The sequence below is a fragment of the Temnothorax longispinosus genome, unplaced genomic scaffold (assembly GCF_030848805.1).
Source record: "Temnothorax longispinosus isolate EJ_2023e unplaced genomic scaffold, Tlon_JGU_v1 HiC_scaffold_19, whole genome shotgun sequence".
Lineage (NCBI taxonomy): Eukaryota > Metazoa > Arthropoda > Insecta > Hymenoptera > Formicidae > Temnothorax > Temnothorax longispinosus.
In genome coordinates this window covers 36,769-63,976 of record NW_027270003.1, presented here as the reverse complement: position 1 = coordinate 63,976, position 27,208 = coordinate 36,769, and the positions used below count along the sequence as shown (strand labels likewise).

Sequence of the window (27,208 nt, the reverse complement as noted above, 5' to 3'; positions counted from 1 at the left end):
AATTAACATAATTTAGTTAAGATTGTAAGATAAAATCAACATTCTTCTTCTGTAAATTTTTATTCTTACTTCTATTATAAAGTAAAATCAACACTCTTTTTCTGTAAATTTTAACACATTTAAGGTGATTGGGCCATCAGAGCATGTTAAAGAAAAAAATCCAAATTAAATATATGTTATAAAAAAATCATGCGTGTGGTCGCCACGCGCGTTAGAAGTGAAACTTCTGAAGCCAAGGCTTTGCCATAACTTTTCTGAAATTAATACACAAACAATGCAACGGAATTAGTCACTCCAAGCCGCCCGCAACTCGAAAATATAGTGTTATACGCAGTTCTCACTATATCCGTCTTGCCAGTGCCGTACGCCTGATCAAATTTTCGTGACGCGTTTTCGAGTCGCAAAATTGAATTTACTTACCGATCCAAAAGGAGTTTCACTTTGTACGCCTGTTGGTCGAATTTCGTGACACTATTTCGTGACGTTTTTTCGTGTCTCACAATCGAACTTACTACCGTACCAATTAAAGAAGTTTTATTTCGTACGCCAATTGGTCGAAAATTTTTGTTACACTTTTCGTGTCGCATAATCGAACTTACTACCGTGCCAGAAGAAGAACCGTCTCGCCAACGTCGTACGCCTATTGGTCAAATTTTCGTTACACTTTTCGTGTCGCACAATCGAACTTACTACCGTACCAAAGAAGTTTCATTTCGTACGCCTATTGGTCGAATTTTTGTTACATTTTCCGTGTCGCACAATCGAACTTACTACCGTACCAAAGAAGTTTCATTTCGTACGCCTATTGGTCGAATTTTCGTTACACTTTCCGTGTCGCACAATTGAACTTACTACCGTACCAAAGAAGTTTCATTTCGTACGCCTATTGGTCGAATTTTTGTTACATTTTCCGTGTCGCACAATCGAACTTACTACCGTACCAAAGAAGTTTCATTTCGTACGCCTATTGGTCGAATTTTCGTTACACTTTCCGTGTCGCACAATCGAACTTATTACCGTACCAAAGAAGTTTCATTTCGTACGCCTGTTGGTCGAATTTTCGTTACGCTTTCCGTGTCGCATAATCGAACTTACTACCGTGTCAAAAGAAGAACCGTCTCGCCAACGCCGTACGGCTATTGGTCAAATTTTCGTTACACTTTTTGTGTCGCACAATCGAACTTACTACCGTACCAAAGAAGTTTCACTTCCGTTACACTTTTTCGTGTCGCGAATCGAATTCACTACCGTGCCTAAAGAAGTTTCATTTCAAAAACCTAAATACGCTTAAATTTGCAATTTTGAGAAGATCTGACGTCTAGTTTTTGAGATATTAAATCTCAAAGTTGGCATTTTTAACATAGGTTTTATGGAAAATTGTACCGAAAACATACATTTTTCGAGAATTTCACTCACTGTCTGTAAAGAAACAAGTTCAAAAAACTGAAAATAACATTATTTGATTCTTCTAGCACTTGTTAAGTATAAGACAAAACGACGTTGACGTGTAATAAGGCCAAAAATTCAATCAAAAGTTGATGAATCGTCGCGTTTCTTGTCGGCCTTTCGATCAGCTGTACGCGACGTGAACATGTAGCAACGCCGCGCCGTGTAGTGTTTTCTTTCCACAGCACTATTCTTTTGTAAGCAAATCTCCCGTTATGCGTTATCGAAATTGTTTGTTACCTTCCATTATTTTTTAACATAAACACAATACATAACCTCACTCAAACACATGGCACTGGCATGATAGCTGCCTACAGCGAAGAGATGCAATGTCGCGACATTTCTCTTGTACGAATGTCAACTGAAGTCAAATCTTGAACTGTTTACATTTATCAGTAGATAAATTGATACGTAATCGAATGAAAAATTACATTATAAAACCAGTAATTATGTGACAAGTGTCTAGAATATATCCATAAAAATGGTTTTTCTTAAAAAAAAATTTAGCCCTTATATTGACTCATATGGTACATGGCCCAATCACCTTAATAAATACGTTTAAATTGTGTTACTTTAACATATTTTTTAAATTATTTTAATAATTTTACATTTTAAATTTGTAAAGTTCAATTAACATAGAAAGCATATGTTAAATCAACACATACATTTTACACAAAAATTTTAACAAGGATCTTTTTTAACAAAACTACAAACATTTTCCAACAGTGTTTGCTTTACTTTATGTCCACGCTATCGACAGACGTCTCGTTCTTTGTCATCAGCCGAACGCTGCCCTGCCCTTGCGGCAACCCAATGCAAAATATTAACCATGAAATATTTAATTGCGGATTGTACTGTAGTAAAGCCTCTTATTTAGTCAAATACATTGAGGAAACCTTTCTCAATCTCCAAGAGATATTCTCCCATTTTTAAATAATCCCCCTCATCAATTCATCCGTCTTCTCCTCGCAACTTGCAAATCTATGAATCTCCCCCCCTTAGAAAGAGCCGAAGAGTTTAATCGGAAGATCATGTTAATCGGAGACGGTGAATCGGCCCATATCTACAGTGACGAAATAATAATCAATATCGAGTCGAAATCGATTTATTCTGAGTCGAAAAGTCATCGAAAGTTGTGCCATAAATCAATCAAAATCAATGAATATTTCAATTACTTTTGATACGTTTTCGACGTCGATTCGATGGATCATTTCTCGCTGGGTAGTACGCACACTGTTGGAAAATTTTTGTAGTTTTGTTAAAAAAAGTCCTTGTTAAAATTTTTGTGTAAAATAATCAACACATACATGTGTAGATTTAACATATGCCTGCTATGTTAATTTAACTTAACAAATTTAAAATGTAAAATTATTAAAATAATTTACAAAATATGTTAAGTAACACAATTTGAATGTATTTATTAAATGTGTTAAAATTTACAGAAAAAGAGTGTTGATTTTATCTTACAATCTTAACTTCAACATAAAAGTTATGTTAATTGTACGCATAATTGACCTCAAATTACGATTAAAATTATCTTTTCTTTCTGTTGAAATATTTTAACATAGTACCAATGTTACCATTTAACACATCCATATTATATTAAATTAACACAAAAATTTAAGTGGGCCGTTTGGGACATGTGATTTATGTTATATTTAACACAAATTTTCCAACAGTGTACCAAATGGTTATCATATATACAAAATATTAAATTAATATATTATATATAAATTAAAAAGAAGTGTACGAATACTTTTTGTGTACTAAAATAATATAATTCTTTTTATTTTTGTTTATCATTAAAATAATATATTTGTTTCATTATATTTTTTGTTTAAATAATTTTAAAAAATGTACCATCTATATATTATATGCTGTATTAATAAACTGCTAATTAGTGTTCATTTTCTACAAATAAGGCTTTTTCGTAAAAATTTCCCTTGTACGAATATTTTTTGCACTCACTGTATATACCTACGTATCCAATTGAGCGTTCAATTGAACAGTGTCCAATCGTTATGAGTCAAACGGGATACGCTCGACTTTTTTCTATAGTATAATGTTTAACTCATTTCGGTCTTTCTACTTATATGTTACATAGTTTCAGTAACTTCCCGGTTGTTAACCTATACAGGGTGTTCGGAAATTCAACCGACAAGCTTTCAAGAGGTTGTCAAAGGCACTATGAAGATCATTTTTTGCAAATGGACCTGGGATCGGAAACGTGTTGTTATACATCGCTACTGGTTATGAGCGATGTCATGCAGGAGAATGTCTTATTGATAGAATAGGTGTGTCGTCCCCCATGATCTTTGCACAGACGATAGCGCCAAACTACAGACTGGCGGACTCTGGCGAACACGCCGGGGTTGTCTTTGATTTCACGTTAGAGCCTTTTGCCACTGATATTCCCGATGTCGTAGCGATGTAATGACACGTTTTCGACCCCAGATCTATTTGCAAAAAATGATCTTTATAGTGCCTCCGACAATCTCTTGAAAGCTTGTCGGTTGAATTTCCGAACACCTGTATATCTGTATAGAGACGGCTACGACATTTTTTACGTATTTTTTCACATCTTGCGTATTAGAAAAATATAATGAAATCGCATTTCAATACATTGTTTTGAACAATTATGGTAAAAGAAGCTAAGATTATCGCTGATATGAGCGATAACTAAGCACTTTCAATTTGTTACGCAAACTCACTTGATTTATAAGACAACTTTGCTAAGTCGCTTGCAGTTTAAAAATAGACTAAATAAATTAATGATTGCTTTACCTCCCATAATCCGTAGAAACAATGAGATATACTAATATCCTGTACTATAACGTCAAACTCAACAGATTTAGTCATTTCCAAAAGCTCTTTCGCTGTTTTAGTTTTTATCAGTGTGTCACATGCGTTAATGTAAAACTGATACAACAAATATATCATATATAATGTACTGTTGTTTTCCCATTCAGCTGGATTATGATCCTCGGATTCGTCATAAGTTTGCATCAGATCATCGAAAACCTGAAAATAATAAGTAGGGAAAGCCCGGGCAAAACGAACGCCCTAGGCAAAGTGGATAGACTGAGAGAACGACCGGTCGCCGATGCCATGGGAGTGCGAAAGAACATATGTTTGCTCTCGTAAGTTTTTTATGAGGAAAAAATAAATTTTGTGTGTTTTCTTGCGATTTTCGCTAAGGTACGTAGCTTGATTATTAGTAGTAATTGTTCCTTAACTACAGTAAATGTTTTTTTATTAAAATTCTCTGTTTTTTAAACTCTATTGGAGTTTAAAATTTTACACTTGTTGCTCATACTTATTTTAACCTTTCCAAGTTTGCGCCAATTAAGTAGGTCTTTTGGGCAAATCGGGTGGGGGCAAAGCGGATGAACTATATCCTCTTCGCCCGGTATTCATAGTCCAATATTCATAGTCAGATTTTATATTTAAGACTGTCTTAAGTACAATCTTAAGATGTCATAAAGTGTCATAAACCAATCACAGAGCCGTATTAGCATTTTAAGATCATCTTACTTAAGACGGTCTTGAAATAAGAATGGACTATGAATACGGGCCAGATTATGACTGCTGTTTTTTCCGGTTTCAAGATGGTTTTTCAGTACAAACGTAAAACAGACCAAACGAAATGGACCAGTCCCAGTGACCCACCCGCTTTACCCAGGCGCGTAGGCGAGGTCGAGCAAAGCGGACAGTTTCTTTTGCTTTAATTTTTTATTGCAAAGAGATTTAAATGTTTAACTTTTTTATTTTTTTTTTATTTTATTTAAAAGTTGATTACTTTGAGACAATTATTAAAATAAAAAAAGTTTCTGATCTTAATTTTAACTGTATCTTTTTTTTTGTCAAACCTTAATAATTAACACATCCGGGCTGCCCGGGCTTCCCCTACTTTTCGTTATACAAGAGAGGATATATGTATAGCTCAGTCAAATAGGGAAAATTAAAGGGAAATAACTGATGATAAAGTTTTGAAACTTGGCAAAGATGTTTATTCAGGCGTACTATTAAACATACTAAAAGTCCTGAACTTAATCTGTTGCGCTCGAGCCATCATCTTGGAAAAATTGCGCTCTAATTTAGTTTTTATATTTAGTTTTTATATTTTTTACTTATATCGCGCTAATCATTAGCGATATCGGAATTATGTTTTATATAAAAAATAAAGCTTATAAAATTCTCTACAAAAAAGTTTTATACATTTTTTCCGTATGTATTTTAATTATTATTATTACTTTTTGAGTTACAAGGCTTGAAAGTTACAATCCCGCCGGCATTAGCATTACCCAAGGTGTACCGGCCAATGAAGACAAGACCCAACATTGATCCGGCTAGTGAAGGCAAGACCCAAGATTTGATCCGGCCAGTGAAGGCAAGGCCCAAGATTTAATCCGGCCAGTGAAGGCAAGACCCAAGATTGATCCGGCCAGTGAAGGCAAGACCCAACATTGATCCGGTCAGTGAAGGCAAGACTGATTGACTCACAAGTAGGGTCACATCGAAGTCACATTGTGTATTTTTGGTTTACAGCAAATGCTCAAATGTACTACCATTCTGTTGGATACATAATTGCAACCCAATAACTTTCAAGTCTTGTAACTCGAAAAGTACTTCATGAAAAAATACTCAAATATAGGGTTTTGAAAAGCTCTTTAGGTAAGCTACAAGAATATGCAATGAAAAATAGGAAGTTTCATTTAAAAAAACAAAGTTGAACTATATATGACCTCGGCACGTTCACTCAAGGTCAAACCAATGACACCATCTTATGTCCCCCTTCGAACCAAACAACTTTTGTCTGTTTTTCCGTATCTTTTATATTTTTCGAGATATTTGCCTGGGGCGACTAAAATGAAACACCCGGTGTATATAGACATGTGTGCTATTAGATTTTCAAAAGTTAGCTGTCATATCCGCTAATAGAAATTGTGTACTTTATGTATCAATTGCTTCGAAACTAAACGATCAAAGGTCTTGTATTTTTGTAAGAATATTCTTTCAAATCTCTTTTATCGTCTTCTTGTTTTTCATTAAAACCGTAAAAGTAGTTTGATCTCTACAATTAGAAACGTAATATTGGAAGCTGTTTTCGTTCTATGATACATGTAAAAAGTATTATTTCTGACTTCCATCAATCTTTTTCTAATCACATGTGTGTAGAGCGTGCTTACATTAATATAATATATTATCCAAATTTTACAAGATTCCTAAGAAAATGAGTTTACGGACGTACTACCTTAAAATACAATATTTTAATAATAAAAATAAATACGGAAAAAATATATAAAACTCTTTTGTAGAGAATTTTATAACCCTTATTTTTTATATGAACATAATTCCGATATCGCTAATAGTTAGCGAGATATAAGCAAAAAACTAAATTGGAGCGCCATTTTTCTAAGATGCATGGCGGCTCGAGCGCAACAGATTAAGTTCAGGACTTTTAGTATGATTAATAATGCGCCTGAATAAACGTATTTGCCAAGTTTCAAAACTTTATCAGTTATTTCCGTCAAACGTCAAAAATTTCCTATTTCACTCGGCTAATATGAAAATATGATAAATTAAAATCTCCGAAAGAGATCGTACGTAAAATAGAAAACAATATTTTAAAATAGAAAAGTTATATGTACATCTTTTTTATTTGTTTTATAATTTGCAAATAATCAATTTATATCTCTCAGAATGTCTTCCAGTCTCATACAATATCATCTACTTACGGCGTACGTCAAATTCTGCGCGAGTTTACCCTTGACCTTAGTCTCATGTGTGCTCACTGCGTGTACATGATGACCTTTGCGAAGCAGCCCTTTAACCAAATACTCCGTCCAGACGTGGTGGCTAGGCAACGGAATATTCTGTATTACTAAAATCGACAATGGTTTCGACGCTGTAACGAGATCACTCATTAAAATACAACAAACAAGGAAAATGACACGACTTAACATTGTAGCGCAAAACTTCTCGCGTGGTCTCTCAATCAGAACTGAAACAAAATGTATCTGTATGCCTAGTGTAGCATTCCCTCTCTTTTCATTTCGAGATAACAGCGTTTATTATAATGTTACTTTATATAACTTCAGGCTGGTAATATTGAGAATTTTTCGACAACTTAGCTATATATAAGCATAAAAATAAGAGAAGAAAAGATGCATAAATAAATTATTAACATCCCTCCACCTGGTTTTTTAAATCTTTATACCGCATACGTGGGTCTGTCGCGTCTGACGTTATTTTTCCTACCTTAAAGTATTTTAAAAATTTTGAAAAAATTCACAAAACATCTGTCTACATTGTAATTGACGAATTTATAGTCATTTTGATAAAAATTATTGATTTAATATCTTATTTTTAATAAACTTTGAATAAGGATAAAAAAAAGAGATGGATTTCTTTAAAAAGGCCGAAGCCGGATAAGAAGGATCAAGGTGCCATCACACGGATCATGCTTATTTTTTTTCCTTTGATTGCTATCAGTGTCACTTACAATTTAGTCAAATATTAGCCCTTAATATTGAACCGTTTTGGTGTAAAAAATAAAAATAAAAATTTCGAAAATAATTTATATCTTTTTTGATCGGCTTAACCGATTTTGATGAAATTTTAATATGTTGTAGACATCATTGAGACACATTTGTGAAAAAATCGGAAAAGGTTTCTGATGACAGAAACATTGATAAAATAAATAAATAAATGTTCTTGGTATTTTTTACTCTCAATATCTTTCTGGCACAATTACAAAAAAATTTTTGTAGAATCTTGGAGTAGTTTTTTATCAGACATAATTTTTGTTGAAGCAATAAAATGAGTAGGCGGTACTTTTAAAAAATAGAGTATTTTTTTTATTTTTTAAAAATATGGTATGCTTTTGGTACGATTGCCATATATTTTATGTAGAATTTTGCGATAGTATTCTACAAGTAATTTTTTCGAGACCCATAAAATAAGTAGGCGAAAGTTTAAAAAAATATAATATTATTTTTTATTTTTTTAATTATGATGTGCTCTTTGTACCATTGCCATATTTTTTGTGAACTTTTGAGACAATATTCTACAACAAGTAATTTTTTTGAATCAATAAAATGGGTAGAAGGTACTTTAAAAAACAAAATATTTTTTTCAAAATTATCAGTTTTTTGGTACCATCGTCATATTTTTGTTTAGAATCTTGGAATGGAATCCTACAACAAGTAATTTTCCGGAATCGATTAAATAAATAGGTGCAGGTACTAAAAAAATAATAAAATAAAATAAAATATATTGAAATAATTATAAAAGGATAAACTATAATTGTATTAAATCAAATGTTTATTAATGAAGTACACATACACATACGTTCATATTTAAATATTTTTTATATTTAAATATATTTAAATATATTTTAATATATTTAAATATATTTAAAACAGATATTTAAATATATTTAAATATATTTAAAACAGACTGCATATCACGCCTATTATCAATGAAGATAATGATAAAGATTAGTCCATCCATATGAATATAACTATAAATAGCGTAAATAATAGTATAAGAGTGATTATGTGAACGAATGTCTATATGTACTTCATTATTTTGAGTGTATGTGTACGTGTATGTGTATGTGACGTGTACTTAATAAACATTTGATTTAATATACGATTATAGTTTATCCTTTTATAATTATTTTAATTTACTTTATTTTATTATTTTTTTAGTACCTGCACCTATTTATTTAATCGATTCCGGAAAACTACTTGTTGTAGGATTCCATTCCAAGATTCTAAACAAAAATATGACGATACCAAAAAACTATGATAATTTTGAAAAAAAATATTTTGTTTTTTAAAGTACCTTCTACCCATTTTATTGATTCAAAAAAATTATTTGTTGTAGAATACCGTCTGAAAAATTCACAAAAAAATATGGCAATGATACAAAGAGCATATCATAATTAAAATAAATAAAAAACAATATTTTATTTTTTTGAACTTTTGCCTACTCATTTTATTGGTTCGAAAAAATTACTTGTAAAATAATATCCCAAAATTCTACATAAAATATATGGCAATCGTACCAAAAGCATATCATATTTTTAAAAAATAAAAAAGAATACTTTATTTTTGAAAAGTACCGCCTATCCATTTTATTGCTTTAAAGAAAATTATGTCTGATAGGAAACTACTTCAAGATTCTATAAAAATGTTTTCGTAATTGTGCCAGAAAGATAACGGGACTAAAAAAAAGCAAGAACATTTATTTACTTTTTTTCTCAATGTTTCTGTCATCAGAAACTTTTCCCGAATTTTCCACAAATGTGTTTCAATGATATCTACAACATATTAAAATTTCATCAAAATTGCTTAAGCCGATCAAAAGATATGAATTATTTTCGAAATTTTTATTTTTATTTTTTATACAAAAACGGTTCAATATTAAGGGCTAATATTTGACTAAATTGTAAGTGACACTGATAGCAATCAGAGAAAAAAAAATGAGCATGATCCTTGTGGGGGCACATTGATCCTTTTTATCCGGCTACGGCCTTTGTAATTTTTTTTCTAGGTAGTACAAAAAAATCCTTTTAAGGTTTTTTACTTCAGAGATAAATGTTCAAGAAAAAAAATAATGCAGATTGATATCTTCAAAAAAGTTGAATTATTCAGGAGGGTCAAAATGGTCAACATTATGAAAAATTAAAGATAAAATTATATTTAATATAGCAAATATGACATTTTTGTAATAATTCATTACAAATTTATGTAATATATAACATGTAGAATATGTTGAAAAGATTCATCCACCGATCTTCGGCCGCCATTCAAAATTCCATTTGTTGGGGGGGGGGGATAACTAAACCGTAGAGAAACAACTATTTATCTAAAAATCTTTTAAAGAGACGTTGTTTTGACCAAAAACAACATTTATCATAAATAATGGCAACATTGTTACTTAGTATAGATAAAGACTAGTGTAGGCTGGATCTGAGACGTCCGTGCGAAATTTGACTTGCTCGACATTCGACATGTTTTTATTTTTCAAAGTGGTTTGGATTTCTTCCCCCATCTACTTTTTTTAAAAGGGGAAGCTAGTCAGGCTTGCCGGTTCACTGAAAGCCGAAAAACAGTAATAATTACTGTATTTTTGCTCACTCTCAACTTTTAATCTTTCTTACAGTAACCATTACGCATTACTACAGTAAACATTCTCCCAATAACCAGTACGGATTTCACAGTAACCATTACGATAAAGACTAGTAATGATTTCGGTGCAATATTTTAACAAAAAAAAAAGAATTTTTTTTTTATTTTCAAATTGCTTTTTTTTATTTTTAAATTGCTCTTATTTTTTTCTAATATTTTCATAGTTTAATTTGTATTCGTGGTTTTGCATATATTCTATTTTATATTAATTAAAATTACGCACTGTTTTACAATTTTTGAAAACACATTGACGGGAGACGGGATTCGAATCTAAGATTCCGGAATAACAACCTAATACGCTAACGCTGAGCTAACAATCTATTCTACAATAACTATTATGAATCTCATATATCTCTGAACTGCTCTGAACTCGCGCGATAGAACGAATATGGAGAGCCAACAGTAATGGTTACAGAATCGCATGATTGAATAATCAAATTTCTCAGTAATTATTTCTCTTCTATTATTTCTTTCAGACAATGTCGCTTACAATCTTAATCTTTAGAATTACTGTGTTTTTCAGCAGACAAGACTTTTAAGTAAGCATGTGTGTATTGAGATTAAAAGTTGAGAATGAACAAAAATTACTGTTTTTCGGCTCTCAGCGTTAATTCTCAAGTTACGAGCATATGTTGTTTTGGCACAGACGCCGTAAATCTATGTATATAGGTAGAGAGATATGTATTTATGTATGTAGATATAGTAGATATAGTACGCAGTATCTATTCACTTCCTACTACTATCATTGTTGAAATTGAATGACGACATTCGCATGCAGGCTCTATTGGCAATATAAGCGAATTATGACTTTTTTTTAACGCGGGGAAATCTTCTATTACTGGGATCCCAGGCCGAAGCCCGGTTTACCCAGTAGCCCCATCCGAGGAGGGGAAAAACCCCCTCGTCTCTGGGGAGAGACGAGGGAAATGCCGGGTTTTTACTGGCTAAAACCCCGCGGGTGTCCACGCGGCGCGTTTTTCACAATGAGAGGGGATCCCGGAAAACGCCCTGATTTGTCCGGGGCCCAAACGAATTATGACTAATAAATAGAAATTACTTATAACTTTATAGAAGGTAAAAATATTATTTCAAACGATCCGGAAAGTTCTGGAACTTTCCAGATGTCTAAAGTTAACTCGCCTCTACGTATATAAAAAACGTTAAGTGATTGCGCGCTTTATTTATAGTATACTGCTTCATATTAAACTCGATCTGATATGAAAACTTTGCAAAAGAGCTTATACAATCCGGACCACTTTTTAGTATCAAGAGACACGGTAGTGTCTCGCGCCAAGTACACGCGGAGCGAGACCGACCGTGACTCTTTTACGCGACGCGACGATTTGCGAATACTCGAGATGTTGAGATCTCATATAACGAGTGAACGGATCACGTTTTAAGTAGGCTTGATCGATAGCTTGGGTCAAATTAGGGGGGGTATCTCCTATAATATTTTCCGCTACGTGCCCTACGAGCGGAGATATTGAGACGCAAAGTCCAAATGTGAAAAATTTTATTTAAGATACTCCTCCTCCTCCTCCTCCTCCTCCTAACGCCGCGACGTTTTATAACATATATATATATATATATATATATATATATATATATATATATATATATCAAAGAAATGTCATTTTCACTTTTTCGACGCTGGCGGCGCAGGTATCGCCAGTTTCGATATCGCGCGCGTATTTCGATCGATCTAGTAGGTAAATTAGGTCGATAGACTTATCGGTCAGGAGGAAAAATTCTATTTAGGTAAATTAGGTATATATATTGAGTCAATTGCTTCATGTTTATCTGGAGAGAGAGAGAGAAAGAGAGATTTCGTATCCTTACATCGTATTACCACCGCTGCCGGAATAGAAGGTTCTCTACGCTTGGCAGAAAGTGCCCCTAGGGAATTTTTAAGTCGATTCTTATGAATCAAGCTTGAATTCGATGTCTAGGTATCCCAGGTTGCCGATGACGAGGTCCAGATAGTGCGCTTCATAGTTTTCGGTGTTCAGATGTAATAATACGTTGAATTCAATGTCTACGTGTCCCAGGTTGCCGATGACGAGGTCCACATAGTGCGCTCCGTAGTTTTCGGTGTCTACGTGTATTAATACCTTGAATTCGATATCCACGTGTCCCAGGTTGCCGATGACGGGATCCAGATAGTGCGCTTCATAGTTTTTGATGTCTACGTGTATTAATACCTTGAATTTGATGTCCACGTGTCCCAGGTTGCCGATGACGGGATCCAGATAGTGCGCTTTATAGTTTTCGGTGTCCAGGTGTAATCGTACGTTGAATTCGATGTCTAGGTGTCCCAGGTTGCCGATGACGATGTCTAGATAGTGAACTTCGTTGTTTTCGGTGTCTACGTGTATTAATAACTTTAAATCCGAATGTAGGGCACGTAGGAGGACATCGAATTCAACGTATTATTACACCTGGACACCGAAAACTATGGAGCGCACTATCTGGAACCCGTCATCGGCAACCTGGAACACGTGGACATCGAATTCAAGATATTAATACACCTGGACACCGAAAGCTATGGAGCGCACTATGTGGACCTCGTCATCGGCAACCTGGGACACCTAGACATCGAATTCAAGCTTGATTCATAAGAATTGACTTAAAAATTCCCCAGCGGCAGAATTAAAATTATGTCATGACATAATAAAAATTCGCTAAATTAAAATTATGTCTAGACATAATAAAAATTGGACGAATTAAAATTATGTCTAGACATAATAAAAATTGGATGAATTAAAATTATGTCTTGACATAATAAAAATTGGATGAATTAAAATTATGTCTGACATAAAAATAATTCCGCATTTTTATTATGTGTATACACATAATTTTAATTCATCCAATTTTTATTATGTGTACACATAATTTGTTTTCAAATGAACGTAAAACGTATTTGTTATAATATCCATTATTGAAAATCGATATGCGCGACACAAGCTCTTGTATATCATTAATTATGTTATTATTTATTATATATATTTCTATCCATATATTTTCAGTATTATTGTTACATTAGAAAAATTATTGGCATTTAGGATACAAATCTTTTTCCGTTAGTTTGTAAGTTTCATGATTAAAAAGATTATGTCGTATTATTAACATATACCTAAGATTTATAAAATCGTTATTAATTTTATTATATATCTCAATTGCGCGAATCTCAAATATGTTTTGTAAAAATTATGCATAATATTCCTATGCAAGGATACTTGTTTAATTATTTCTTCCTATTGCATTTAAGTATAGAAAAATATACAATTTCTATGTGTTTGCACTTTATACTTATTTTCTATATAGGCACACAGTTATATCGTCTCATATATTATACATTTTTATATATATCTGGCTTTATGTTATAATGAGCAGACAATTAAATATATATGATTCAATTTGCGTCTATGTCTCTTTATTGACTAACATAGTTATATACTTTTAAATCTTTTTCTTTTCTGAAATTCAATCAATTGAATAGCAAAAACTACGTTATTATTATTATTTCTACAGAATTATTTACACACACGTGCGGTTTCAGAAAATCATTTTTTGCCAACTCAAATATGTTCCTACTCAACTGTCAAAATATGAAAGATAATTTTATCTAGTTGTGACATTCGCTCGAATTCCCGAAATAATTTTCAAGGATGTGAGTACGAATATATATATCGTACTATTTAATATTTATAATTAATAGAAAATTATAAACGATGCGTTATATGTATGAGAAATTTAACAGAATTGCTTTTATCAAATAGAATTAATTTGCGATTAGTTGAAGGGAATAAAAGAATAAACAAATCAGGTAAATTTCAGACACGTGTTACAGGTGTCCATCTGTAATTATCAAAAATATCGATACCTGAAGATATCGGTACATATACAGTTGCGAACAACATTCAGTAAGACACGCGAATAAAAATAAATAAAGAATTTTACAGTTAACGACTTATTAACATTAATCATGCTATATTGCGATTATGTTTTATGTTGAAATTGAAAAATATATACAAGGTGCACAACTAAAAGGGTTACAGATTATTATTAAAAAAAAACTAAGCAAAATATTAAATTGTTGTTTTCTTTAGGAATAATAGTCCGTAACACTTTTAGCTTCATACCTTGTATATACTGTTTATAAGATTATAAGATATATTGTTTATAAGATTATGATGCGTAACACTACAAAAAAGCGTGATATCCGTATAAAATTACCTTTTTAAAAAAAAAGGTAAAAAAAGGCGCCAAGTACACGCATAGTAGTGTATATGTTGTTACCTCAAAAAAAAAGAAAGTGGTAGTATTTACCTCGAAAAAACCTAAGTAACAAGTGGTAGACGTAATCTTTATATTTCGAAAAATCTCGAAAAAATCTAAGCAGTAGTATCTTTATTTCCGAAAAATTATAACCCAAGTGATACACATCACAAAATTATGTTACCTTATCAAAAAGAAGAGTCGCGCTTCAAGTGATCTATTACAATTACAAAAAAGAAATGATATCTCTTTAAATTACAGCTCCAATTACAGAGAGAACATATATATTGCCTCAAAAAATAATTGTTGCACTACTTTGAAAAATCTTTACATTGTGTCAATTAGAAAAGAATGTATGACAACAATTTTATAAGATTAAAAAATTTTATTTAAATTTAACAAGGGAATACAAAATATTTAAATACAAAGTTTACATGTGTATCATGTGTAACATGTGTTCGAGGTATAAATACTAATAATACTACCACTTTTTTTTTTCGAGGTAACAACATATACACTACTATGCATGTACTTGGCGCCTTTTCTTAAAAAAAGGTAATTTATATAACTATTTTCCGCAAATAAATCAGGCCAAGCTGAAGGAAGGCATGTTTATCAGTCCTCAAATTTAAAGACTTAAAAAAAATAAAAGAAGTTCGATGGCTTCATCGGGGGGAGTAGTGGGACGCGGGGGTTCTGGCAACAGCGCACTAGCGTTTGAAGTAGTGGGAGAGAAGGGGATTGGTCGCCGCGTGTATAGTGCGTGCTGCTGTTCACGTCGTTCACGACCGTGGCAGTCTAGCAGACGAAAAATCAAGCAATTTATGCTTTAATAATTAATTTTTCTACAAAATGTGTGGTAACCTTCCCCTTTCTTTCGCTCATTTATTTGTAAATTATTAAGTTACATGTGCATATGTTTTTTTCCTTATCATTTGCATTTTTTCTTGCACTTATTTCATTCTAAAGGTATGCAATATGTCATTTCCCATAAGAACCTATGTTAAAAATGCAGCCAGTTGAAGAAATTCATGAAATTTTAATGTTGTTTTAAAATGCAAAATAGAATTATGTGAATTTTTTGGGAATTTTTCACCGTCCCGTTTTGAAAAAAATCTACTCCAAAAATTGTATTTTTTAAATTTTTAAAATAGATTTTTTTCAAAACGGGACGGTGAAAAATTCCCAAAAAATTCACATAATTCTATTTTGCATTCCAGAACAACATATTAAAATTTCATGAAACTGGCTGCATTTTTTTGTAGCCACTAAACCTCCTTAACTGAACGAGCTCTCTGCCTGGATATCTTTTAGGAAAGACTTCTTGGGAGATACAAGAAAAAATGTTAACAACTAATCCTTGATTTTTTGAGAAACTACAAAGACTGGGCATTTCACTGAAAGGTCTCAGGGAAAGGAATTTTCTCAGCTCTCGCTTAGAGTTTTTCCAGCAAATGTAGAAACTGTTAGCAATGAGCAGAGCAAGCAATTTCATCAGGACTTATCAGTCAGGGAGGCCTGTTATCAAGATAATTATAGTAGTATAAAGATAGTGGTATAAAGTAGTATAAAGAGAGTAGATAATTATTTTTGTCTTTTTTAAAAGAAACAGACTCAACAGTTTACAAGACACAAAAAACTTAAAAAAAAAGTTTAATATGTATTTTGAATTAGAGTAAGTTCGGGTAAATTGAACCATTTGAGCAAGTTGAACCATCACAATATCTTTTTATCGATTATTAAGTATTACAATCTAGCGGACAGCAATGGGAATTACTGACTGCTGGACCACTAACTTAACGTACAAAACAGCAACGTAGCACAACGTGTCATAAAGTTAAAAATTAAAACTAAAAATTTCATATATGATTCTTTAAGATTCGGTCAATTATTGAAAAATTGAAAAAATTTCGGAACCGGTTTCCAAAAAATCGGTAACAAAAAATTATTCACTTGATGGCAGTCCCCGGATTGCCTAAATTATGCCATCCCCGAATCACTCAACGGGTGGACGCTTTTATTCGCGGCAATGAAAAGTATTTGCTTTGTCTTTTTCCCTCTCTCCGCACTCCCCGGAAAATTCTACCTCTACTTCATATACAATTCTTTAAGATTCGGTCAATTATTTCCGGAAAAATCCAAAAAGATCGGTAACGAAAAATTATATACTTTATAACACTCCCCGGGAAATTCTACTTCTACTTCATGTACAATTCTTTGAGATTCGGTCATTCGGAACCGGTTTCCAAAAAGATCGGTAACGAAAAATTATACACTTTATAGCACTCCCCGAGAAATTCTACCTCTACTTCATATATAATTCTTTAAGATTCAATCAATTATTTCCCGAAAAATTAGAAAAATTCGAAAAACCGGTTTCCAGAAAAGCGGTAACAAAAAACTGTACACATCATGGCACTCCCCGGAAAATTCTACCCCTATTTTATACTTTTTTGGTAAAAATTCGGTCCACTAACGAATGAGTAGTTCGCGGTCAGACAGACAGACAGACACACATACAGACGACGATACTTATATATATAGATAAAAATTATTTTTAATATTTACGTATTTTCGTTTTTCCTGGTACATAGGAAACCCGGTCATATAAAATCGGAACGGATATTTGGAGAAACGTTCTGATTAATTACCTCTCACTGTGCTTGCTTTCTATTCCGCTTTTTTCTCTACGTGGGACTGCACTCTTAGTCGCATTTTGTTGCATGTATGCATGTAAAACTAACAATAAGATAGAATTTTAATGTAGTCTACTTAGAAAGTATTATATGGTGTACATTTCTATTGTGAACGATAAAAATAGTGATAATGGATTATTTTAATATAGTTTGTATAATACTTTTTATAAGTATTGCATTATATTTTTTTTTAGTTTTTTTTTTCTTTTAGGAGTAATAATACTATGATAAGTATACATTATAAGATATTATTGTCAGTAAAAATTTTAAATATGTTACATATATTTATATGACATTGTTACAAAGAACACAAAAATTAGAGTTTGTAGTAAATTATAATAAAACTAGATTTTGAGCGCGCGCTTTGGGCTCAAAATCTATTCCCCTCTCCCCAAACTCACTCATTAATTAGGAGCACCAATAGAATCCCATAAAACCCAATTTTCAACCCCATAGTAGCCATCTCCATAAAATTAGTAATCTTTTGGTACCAATTTCATCAAAATCATTAACAAAAAATTGGAAAAATTTTGGCACCGGTTTCAAGAAAATCGATCCGTTAATAAAAAAATTATCCATTAACAAAAAAACCTGCACATTGCTTCCTCATAGTTTTTAAATGGGCAAGTAGAAACTTGCACATTGCGCCTTCATAATTTTTAAGTATGCAAATTATTTTGAACATTACGTCCTCACAATTTTTAAGTATGCAAATTATAAATTTGCACATTGCTTAATCAACATTTTATTTTGCTCATAAAGCTTTCTCTATGAGGAAGCCTGTTTTTTATGCATAATTATTTATTAGTAGATATTTATTAATTTGGCTTTATCATAGAGGAAGTTTTATAAGCAAAATAAAATGTTGATTAAGCAATGTGCAAATTTATAATTTGCATACTTAAAAATTGTGAGGAAGTAATGTTCAAATTTATAATTTGCATACTTAAAAATTATGAAGGGGCAATGTGCAAGTTTCTACTTGCCTACTTTTTTGATTGTGATAAAGCTTTATTGCAACTAATATCTGTTATACTAATCTCTGTTTTACTAATATCTGTTATACTCTTACAAAAATCAATTAAATAATTAATGTTTTTACTAAAATGATCCCTACTAATTGCAGGTATATCTTATTTCCATTTTGTTCAATACCAACCTTCTTTTAATGATACTCTATATAAAATTACATGTATAACTTATACATGTAACTTTTAAAGCAGAAATCGGTAACTCCTTCACCGATCGTCGCAAAATTCAAAACACAACCTTCCTTTAATAATACTCTATATAAAATTACATGTAGAGTAGACCGGGGCACGTTGTCACTTTGGCTTTATTTAAAAAACTAATAACCGGAGGGCAGCACCCGTCATTCCCAAAACGTGTATGCCCATCTTTGGTGTGTTTACAGTCTTGAGATTGCGCCAGCCGTGTTGACGTAAAATCAATTTGAAAGTTTTTTGCGACCGTAAGTAAAATTTTATTGTCTAATATTCAACGTACTGCACATGAAGCTTATGTTTTTTCAGAATAGACCTTTATATTATCTTAAAGTATGTACTTTTACCTATCGCGTGCAGTACCTAACTTTACGAATATCTCAAACGTGTCAGACATGAGGCTGTTTGAAGTAAAAAAATGCCCTCGAGGCACGTTGTCACGAATTTGATGGGAATCTATTGCGAATCTTCGGATGACGATAACGAATAAAAATATTTTATGTTTAATCACCGACATGATTATAAAAGAAAAAATGTTTATCAATAAGTTGCGCATTCAAGTGGAATTCTTGCCTATTTAGATTAAGACGAAAACTTCGTGCTTTTTGTACTTTTTTGAAATAAAATAAATGTTTCTGTGAAGTATTTTACTTTTTTACATTGCAGCGCACTATAATATATTGATATTTACGTTGTATACAGTTTGGATTACATTTTGCATGCAATTACATTTGATGTGACAACGTGCCCCGTGACCGGGGCACGTTGTCACAAGCGACCTGTCGTTATTTATTGTTATGTAACAACTGTAGAGTAACAATCACACAAAATTTGATACTGTCTAATTGAAGCTGAGGGTTCACTCGAAATTTTGGCATATCAAAGTACTCTTAAATATTGAATGTAAAAAATACAAAAAATATTGAAAAAAATGTGTGACAACGTGCCCCGGTCTACCCTACATCTTATACACTTTAAGCAGAAATTGGTAATCACAAAACTTTTGTACTGAATTGTGGCCAGTTAAATCAAAAAATTGAAATATATTCGTTAATCATCACTGGCAAATTACAAAATTGTTTATTTTTATTATTCACCTTCGACTGAAACAATGGTGTCTCCTATTGGAAGTTTCTTTTATACTACAAGTCAACGCTATGGAAGTGACTATACATTACGGATGTCTTGTGATTTCAACGACAATTCTTACAGATGATTTAGTTTGATAAGGGCCCAAACCAAGGGCTGAAACGTCGTGATTTTGTACTGAATTGTGGCCAGTTAAGTCGAAAAAATTGAAATATATTCGTTCATTACTGGCAAGTTACGAAATAGTTTATTTTCAGCTATAATCTTTAATTATTTACGTTCTCGAGTAAACTTTGATTTTCCATTGGTGCATTATTTTCGTGATCGATTATTTTTTTATTCATTACATTCTCGAATAAAAATTATGAATTATTCATGATTTGTCTTATTTAAATAATAAATAATCGAATTATTCGTTATTCACGAATAATGAATAAATTTATTTTATGTGTTATTTTTTATTCGTTATTCAAAATAAATTTTGCCCTGATTTGAACAGTAATTTGTAAGGGTAAATATTTACCTTAATTTTTAAAACAGATTTGACTTTAAGATAAATTTTATTTTAATTGGTATAAAATATTTGACTCAAAAATTTATTTTTTGTTCTTTAAATTAACTATGTAATACCTATTCTTGAAATATCAATTTAGATGCTCACGTAAAAATATTATTAAATATCACTAATATTCATTATCCCTCACAGTGCGATTTTAATTAAGAAATTAGGGTCGGTGCACCGTTTGTGGCCACTGCTCCATTTGTGGCCACTTCGACGAATTTTTCGAATTATTTAGTTAATGATTTATGTTCGCGCTACGTAAATTGAAGGATTTTGTTTTTACGGTATTATTTGTGTTGGTCAAGCTATCCGCCGATGCAGAGAACAGAACTTGTTTTATGACAAAATTACGTTTTATAACCGAACTGTGTGAATCGTTGCATTTTCTTGTGGAAAACGTTAAGGATACGTGGTAAGTTAAACGTTATAATAATTGTGTAAAAGACATAATTGTGAGTAATGTTTGTGTAATTGGCTTGCGGAAAGTTTAAAAATTAACCTCAAAATGCATAACCACGTATTTGACTTCTATTTATTAAAAAAATAATGGGTGTCGAAAACTAGATCATGTATTAATATAATTCTCCATTTTTGGCCATGGGGTGGCCAGAACTGGTTATTGCAGTGTTCCAGTTGTGGCCAGATAATCATCCAGTATCGTTATTATTCGTGTAGGTATACCTAATGCCTATACGACGTACGTATAAGTATTTGTTTCACAAGCCGCTAAAGAAAGCTTCATTTTTAGATCTGGGATAAGCGGAGAAAGTTTATAACTATGTTTCGGGTTCTTTAATGCCTGAATAATGCTGAGAGAGTCCGTACATATGTTAAAAAAATTCCACGATTCCGTCCATATTAGGTCAATAGCCCTGGCAATCGCTACTCCCTCGGCCGTAAACGAGGTCGACAGGTCGCTCAATTTATATTTGAATAAGAGATCATGTTGAGGGACCCAAACAGAGCAACCAACCAGATTTCCGTCAGCTGATTCCGTTCTAGAGCCATCTGTGTATATGACAACCTCCTGAGGAGAGGCCCTGTTAAACGCAATAAAACTACTAAATGCCTGGTTAGGGGAGGCGTTATCCTTTGCTAATTTGCCGGATGATATGTCAAACTCAGTAGATGATAAATCGAATCTGAATAGATAAGAGAAAGCAGGATGGAAATTCCAAATATATAAACTATACCTAAAAGGCCTAACCATCGGCCATCTTTTAATTATATACGGAATATTGCTAGGAGCCGCGTTAGTAGACAAATTATAGAGACCATCAATCCTATTTATGAGCCTATTATTTTTCAACTGAATTGCCTTCAATAAGAATTTATCACATTTATATGCAATTCTTCTTCTAAAAGATTTCTGCTCTCCGAAATACCAGCATACCCTATTGGGGGACGATTTGGGTAAACCCAACGCTATCTTAAAGGCAGAACACAAAAGACTTTCAACAATGGACATGTACGTATTAGCTGCACTAAGGTACCATATTGCCCCCATTCAAGCTGTGCTCCGATAGTGGCATTGACAAAGTTAATTGCCTTACGGAAATCAATGCCCCATGTACGACCCGCCAGCCATTTCAGTATGTTAGAAAAACACATGGTTCTAGTACGTAAGAACTTAATATGGTCTCTCCACCTGAGACCCACATCCATACTCATACTTAAGTATTTAATTGTATTCAAGAAAGGGAGTATTCCATTATCAACCTCCAGATTATCCGGGATAACAATCAATCCTTTTCTATGAAAAATAGTAAATTGCGTCTTCGGGAATGAAATGCTAAGGCCCAAGTCCCGCAACCAACATGTGTAAGTTATATGTATATGTAGTTTTATATAAAGTATCATTAAAAGAAGGTTGGTATTGAACAAAATGGAAATAAGATATATCTGCAATTATAGTAGGGATCATTTTAGTAAAAACATTAATTATTTAATTGATTTTTGTAAGAGTATAACAGATATTAGTATAACAGATATTATTATAAGCAATGTGCAAATTTATAATTTGCATACTGAAAAATTATAAAGGAGCAATGTGCAAGTTTCTTCTTGCCTACTTAAAAACTATTTGGAAGCAATGTGTAGGTTTCTACTTGCACACTTAAAAACTATGAGGAAGCAATGTGCAAGTTTCTACTTGCACACTTTTTTTAGATATGGATGAAAAATTTATAAATGCAAATGTCTTATAATTGTTAAAGAAACGAAGGAAGCGTGACTGTGTGAAAAGCAGAATAGGAGTTTTAAAGTCAAATTAGACAACATAAAAGTGACAATTATATATTTATTTTACGATTAATTATAGCAATCTATAGCTTACAAATTTGTGTTTTATGCGCGACTAACCGTAGCCGTAACTCTATATACGAGTGTAAATTGTGCGTGCGAAACTTTTCGAAATAATCGTGACGGTTTTGTGCCCCTGTTATCTAACCCCGGCCTTCCAGACAATTCGCGATAATTGAAAAGCAAAATTGCCTAATATCAATATCTGCTTTTAAAGAAGGCATGTAAGAAATTGAATTGTTGCCGCTTTTCCGCGATGCTGATTGTTTCTTTTACTGCACTTACTTCGTGAACATCTGTCATCGCATATTTTGACAGTTTTATGTATCAAGAGGTTAATAGTGTAATATAATAGTAATAGTATAATATTAAAGCTAAATAGCGCGCGCATAACGCGCATCTGTGTAATAATAAAAATGCAAAAAAAAATTAGATGGTAACGTCACACGATGTTTCCAAGCGGTCACCCATTTAAGTATACTAACCGTGCTCAACGTTGCTTGACTTCAGTGATCAGACGGGAATTTTTTTTAACGAGGATAATTTATTAACTTATATAAATACAACTAAATTATTTTTATATATACATTGTAGTTCTTACCTATTTTAGCTTAACCTACTTTGTCAATTAAGTACAAGTTGATCTTGTGGCCATCTCCGGTACTTTTTATTCTCATTAAATTATTATATATACCTATCCTTTGGAATGTACTTTGTAGGAAAAACATGAAAAAACCTACTTGTCAGATGAACATTTAAAACAAGAACTGGTACTTTACAACGTGATATAAATGTTACCCTGACATATGAGTTATCCATAATCAGTTTTATATTATGATTCTGTTCCAAAATTTCACTTTTTTATATAGAAATAAATGTCATAAGAATAGTTAACTGATTAATTAATGCGTACAATAAGAAAGTCATTCAATACTTATTTCTTTCCATTATCCGCTCTTAAAAAAGGCATGTAAGAGATTGAGTTGTTGCCGCTTTTCCGCGATTCTGATTGGTCACTGTGCTTACTTATTCGTGAGCATCTGTCATCGTATATTTTGTTATGTGTATCAAGGGATTAATAGTGTAATATATAGTAATAGTATAATTTTAAAGCTAAATAGCGCGCTCAAAGCGCGCGTCTGTGATGTCTAATATTAAAAATAATACATGAAAGATCCAAAGAGATATATACACAAGTATTTAAAAAAGTTGGGATATTATTGCAACAACACATTCTTGAGACCAAATCAAGTCAAAAAGCCCTGTACCACTTTTCCCTCCGACAAACAATTATCGAGATAAGCTATATATTAAAAAAGATACCATTAAGTTCTCCTCGAATATTTCAAAAAGTATTAGACAAAGAGAAAAATGTTTCAGGCAAAAGTTGTTCAAATTAATTAATAAAAAAAGATGATACAATAGAAAATAGGAGTATCCATTTAAAAAATTGAACTTTGACTCAACACAGGCCCTAGACCCAAAATCGAATAATAATAGGATCATCTATTGGCTTCCTTTGAAGAAACTTTTATTTAAAATTTCCAATAAATCAACACTTTCGGAGATAAAATTGACCGTTCCGGAACTTTTGGTACGCACGGTATATGCGTACAGGGCACACAATTAAATTATGCATATAACGCACAAGCGAGATAACTAAGATAATAATCAGTGTCAAGAAATGTGAGCGTGTAAATGATTGCGCACTGATTGCACTGACCAGAGCGGTATAAATGCGTTTTAAGGAACAAATTGGCTTTGCGTGAGTGTCTGTCCGTGTGATTGCAATCTGAACTTCTTGCTAAAAATGTTAAAATCTCAATGAAAAAATTGAGAAAAATCACATTTTTAACATGTGAAATTTCGAAATCTCAGTATTAACTGCACCAATCTTAATCAGACTGATTGCAATCGAAAGCTCGTATCAACGTTTTATTAGAAAACTGTCATCAGATTTTCGATCGCAGTTTTCTTTTTTGAGATATTTGATTCGGAAAGTTGATTGGCCCAAAAACTCCGGATAAGCTACTTGGTCGCGTTCTGCTAGTCGTCTATTAGATCTCTTTATATACTTGGCGTCGCGAAATTTTTACGCTGCCGCGTTGCTTGATTTATTATTAATTATATATCATTAATATTAATATCAATGCAATTAATACAACATTTTCTATATTTGCGTTAATTTCATTTTTTTACATTAACATTACATGCAACAGCCGCACACAAAATCTGTTAATATATAACTTACGCTTGTTTAAGAGGCCATTGCACGTAACAAAGTTTTAATTTTAATCGTAAGGCCGTAAGAAAATAGACCAATCACACTCGATTATTCTTCAAGCGCGAGGAGAATAATCAAGTGTGATTGGTCTATTTTCTTATGGCCTTACGATTACGACTAAAACTTTGTTACGTGCAATGGCCTTTACTCTTGCGTAATTTAAATGCGTAATAAAAACTAATCAATAGCTTTATTAGAAAGAATATACTTAACAATATTATAAAGAAATTAAGAAACAAAAATGCGTAGACATCAATCAGATTTTGTTCTATCCAGCTCTGAGACCTCAGCGGCGCACAGTAATCCCAAATCCCAAACCTGGCTAAAAGCCACTTTTCAAATATTTAATAGAATATTTAAATATGAAATTATATTATCTTAAATGTTTAGTAAACCAATTTATTCAATAATTATTTTATGAATATGTATTGGCACTTTGAAATACGTCCAGCGTCTTCAAAGTCGGACAATTTTATGCACGCGTTCCATTACTATTTTACAACTATGGCATCGTGCTGTCTCCCACAATGATAATATTCCATATATCATGATAATATTCTATAATTTTTAATTCCTTTGAATGACAACTTGATAAGATATTCTAACATATATCTATATTGTAATAGAAAATGCAATATGCTGTGCTTATTAACATTTATAATATATTCTTTAAACAGTAAAAATTTCAAGGACAAATATGAATAAAATTGTCAATATAAAAAGTGCGACGCAGAGTGACGCATTCTTTCTTATCTCATAGCAAAGATTACTAAGCATAGTAAATAATAAAAAAAAGAATTAGCTGCTCATAGCTGCTCTTTGCAAAATATCAAACCACAATGTTGTGGCGCCTAGTAATAGAATCAAGAGACACGGTAGTGTCGCGCGCCAAATACGCGAAGCGACTCGGCATATATTACTATATAGTTTATGAGATTATAGTAATGATAATAGATGATTAACTTTGTCTTTTTTTGTTTATTTATTGCAGTACGTCAATTATGTATGTATGGTTTGTCAACAGCTCAATAATTCCTTACAGTTAGTTTTTTGTCTTAATTCAACGCGAATAGAAGCACAATGTATTCGAGAAATATAAGTCCTTGCGAAATTTACACAATTATTTTAGAAAATAAAGGTGAATTAGAACATGTGCGGAAGCAACGTATTTTAAATTATTTAATCAATTTATTTAATTTGAGTGAAAATAAAAATAGAAAAAAGAACTAGTAATGTATATAAGAAAGCATTTTTTAATATATACTTTAATAAATAGAGAAGTAGCATGTCGGTGAAGTTGGCATATCATTTTCCAGCAGATCAAAAATAAAAGGGGGTTCTTGTCACATGCAGTCGAATTCTATAGTTCCTGATACTTTTTAGTAATAGTTGTGGTGATTTTACTTAAAAAACAGTTGATCGAATAAATGATTTGCTTCCCGTGTAACAGATCATTTTCTAGCAGATCAAAAATAAAAGCATCAGTGTAATTGAGATAAAATCTATTAATGCAACATCAATATTAATGAACAAAAAACATCAGATAATTGTTTTAATAATTTAAATATTTGGTCCAATAATATCCAATTGAATTAACTATATATTTATGCTTGTGGCAGCCCGTGACGTCGACGTTTAATTAAACCAACTTTATTTTTTTCCGTGTATGTACGTATTAATAAACGTTTTTTATTTAAAAATAAATAATATATACGCCCGCCATTTTGTTTTTCGTAATTTTGACTCTTTATTTGTAATCCACAATCTCAAAAACCCCAATGTACCAAGTTTCGGCTAAATCTGATTTTTTTTAAATATATATGTCTGCCATATTGGATTCGCCATTTTGTTTTTTGCAATTTTGACTTTTGATTCGTAATCAGCGACCTCGAAAACCATTAGTATATCAATTTTCATTTAAATTATAAAACGCCTTTATATTTTGGCCAAGTTTTTGGGATTTGGGACCACTGTGCGGCGTTACTAAAGTTCCATTTGGATGGCGAACGGTGTATTCAACACTCCAAATAGCTAAATCTAATGGCGGTATTGGCCGATCACGGAATTCGCTGGATAATTGTTTCATGTTGTTTGTATAACTGTACCAAAAAAGTGTTTTACTGTTAATA

General features: G+C 32.2%; 1 protein-coding gene across 4 annotated transcripts in view; it reads right to left on the bottom strand.

The window, feature by feature from the left end:
* LOC139823803 (UDP-glycosyltransferase UGT5-like) overlaps window positions 1–7,636 on the bottom strand; it is a 126,426-nt gene extending 118,790 nt beyond the window's left edge. Inside the window, exons 1-2 of one of the 4 annotated variants that reach the window (XM_071796292.1) lie at window positions 7,185–7,636; window positions 4,231–4,467 (exon numbers count right to left, since the gene is read on the bottom strand). In XM_071796292.1, coding sequence (XP_071652393.1) covers window positions 4,231–4,467; window positions 7,185–7,412 — 465 coding nt within the window. In that variant the 5' untranslated portion in view covers window positions 7,413–7,636. The remainder of the gene's footprint in view (window positions 1–4,230; window positions 4,468–7,184) is intronic. The other 3 variants (XM_071796290.1, XM_071796291.1, XM_071796293.1) reach the window with 3 other exon arrangements.
* Between the last annotated feature and the right edge of the window lie 19,572 nt (window positions 7,637–27,208).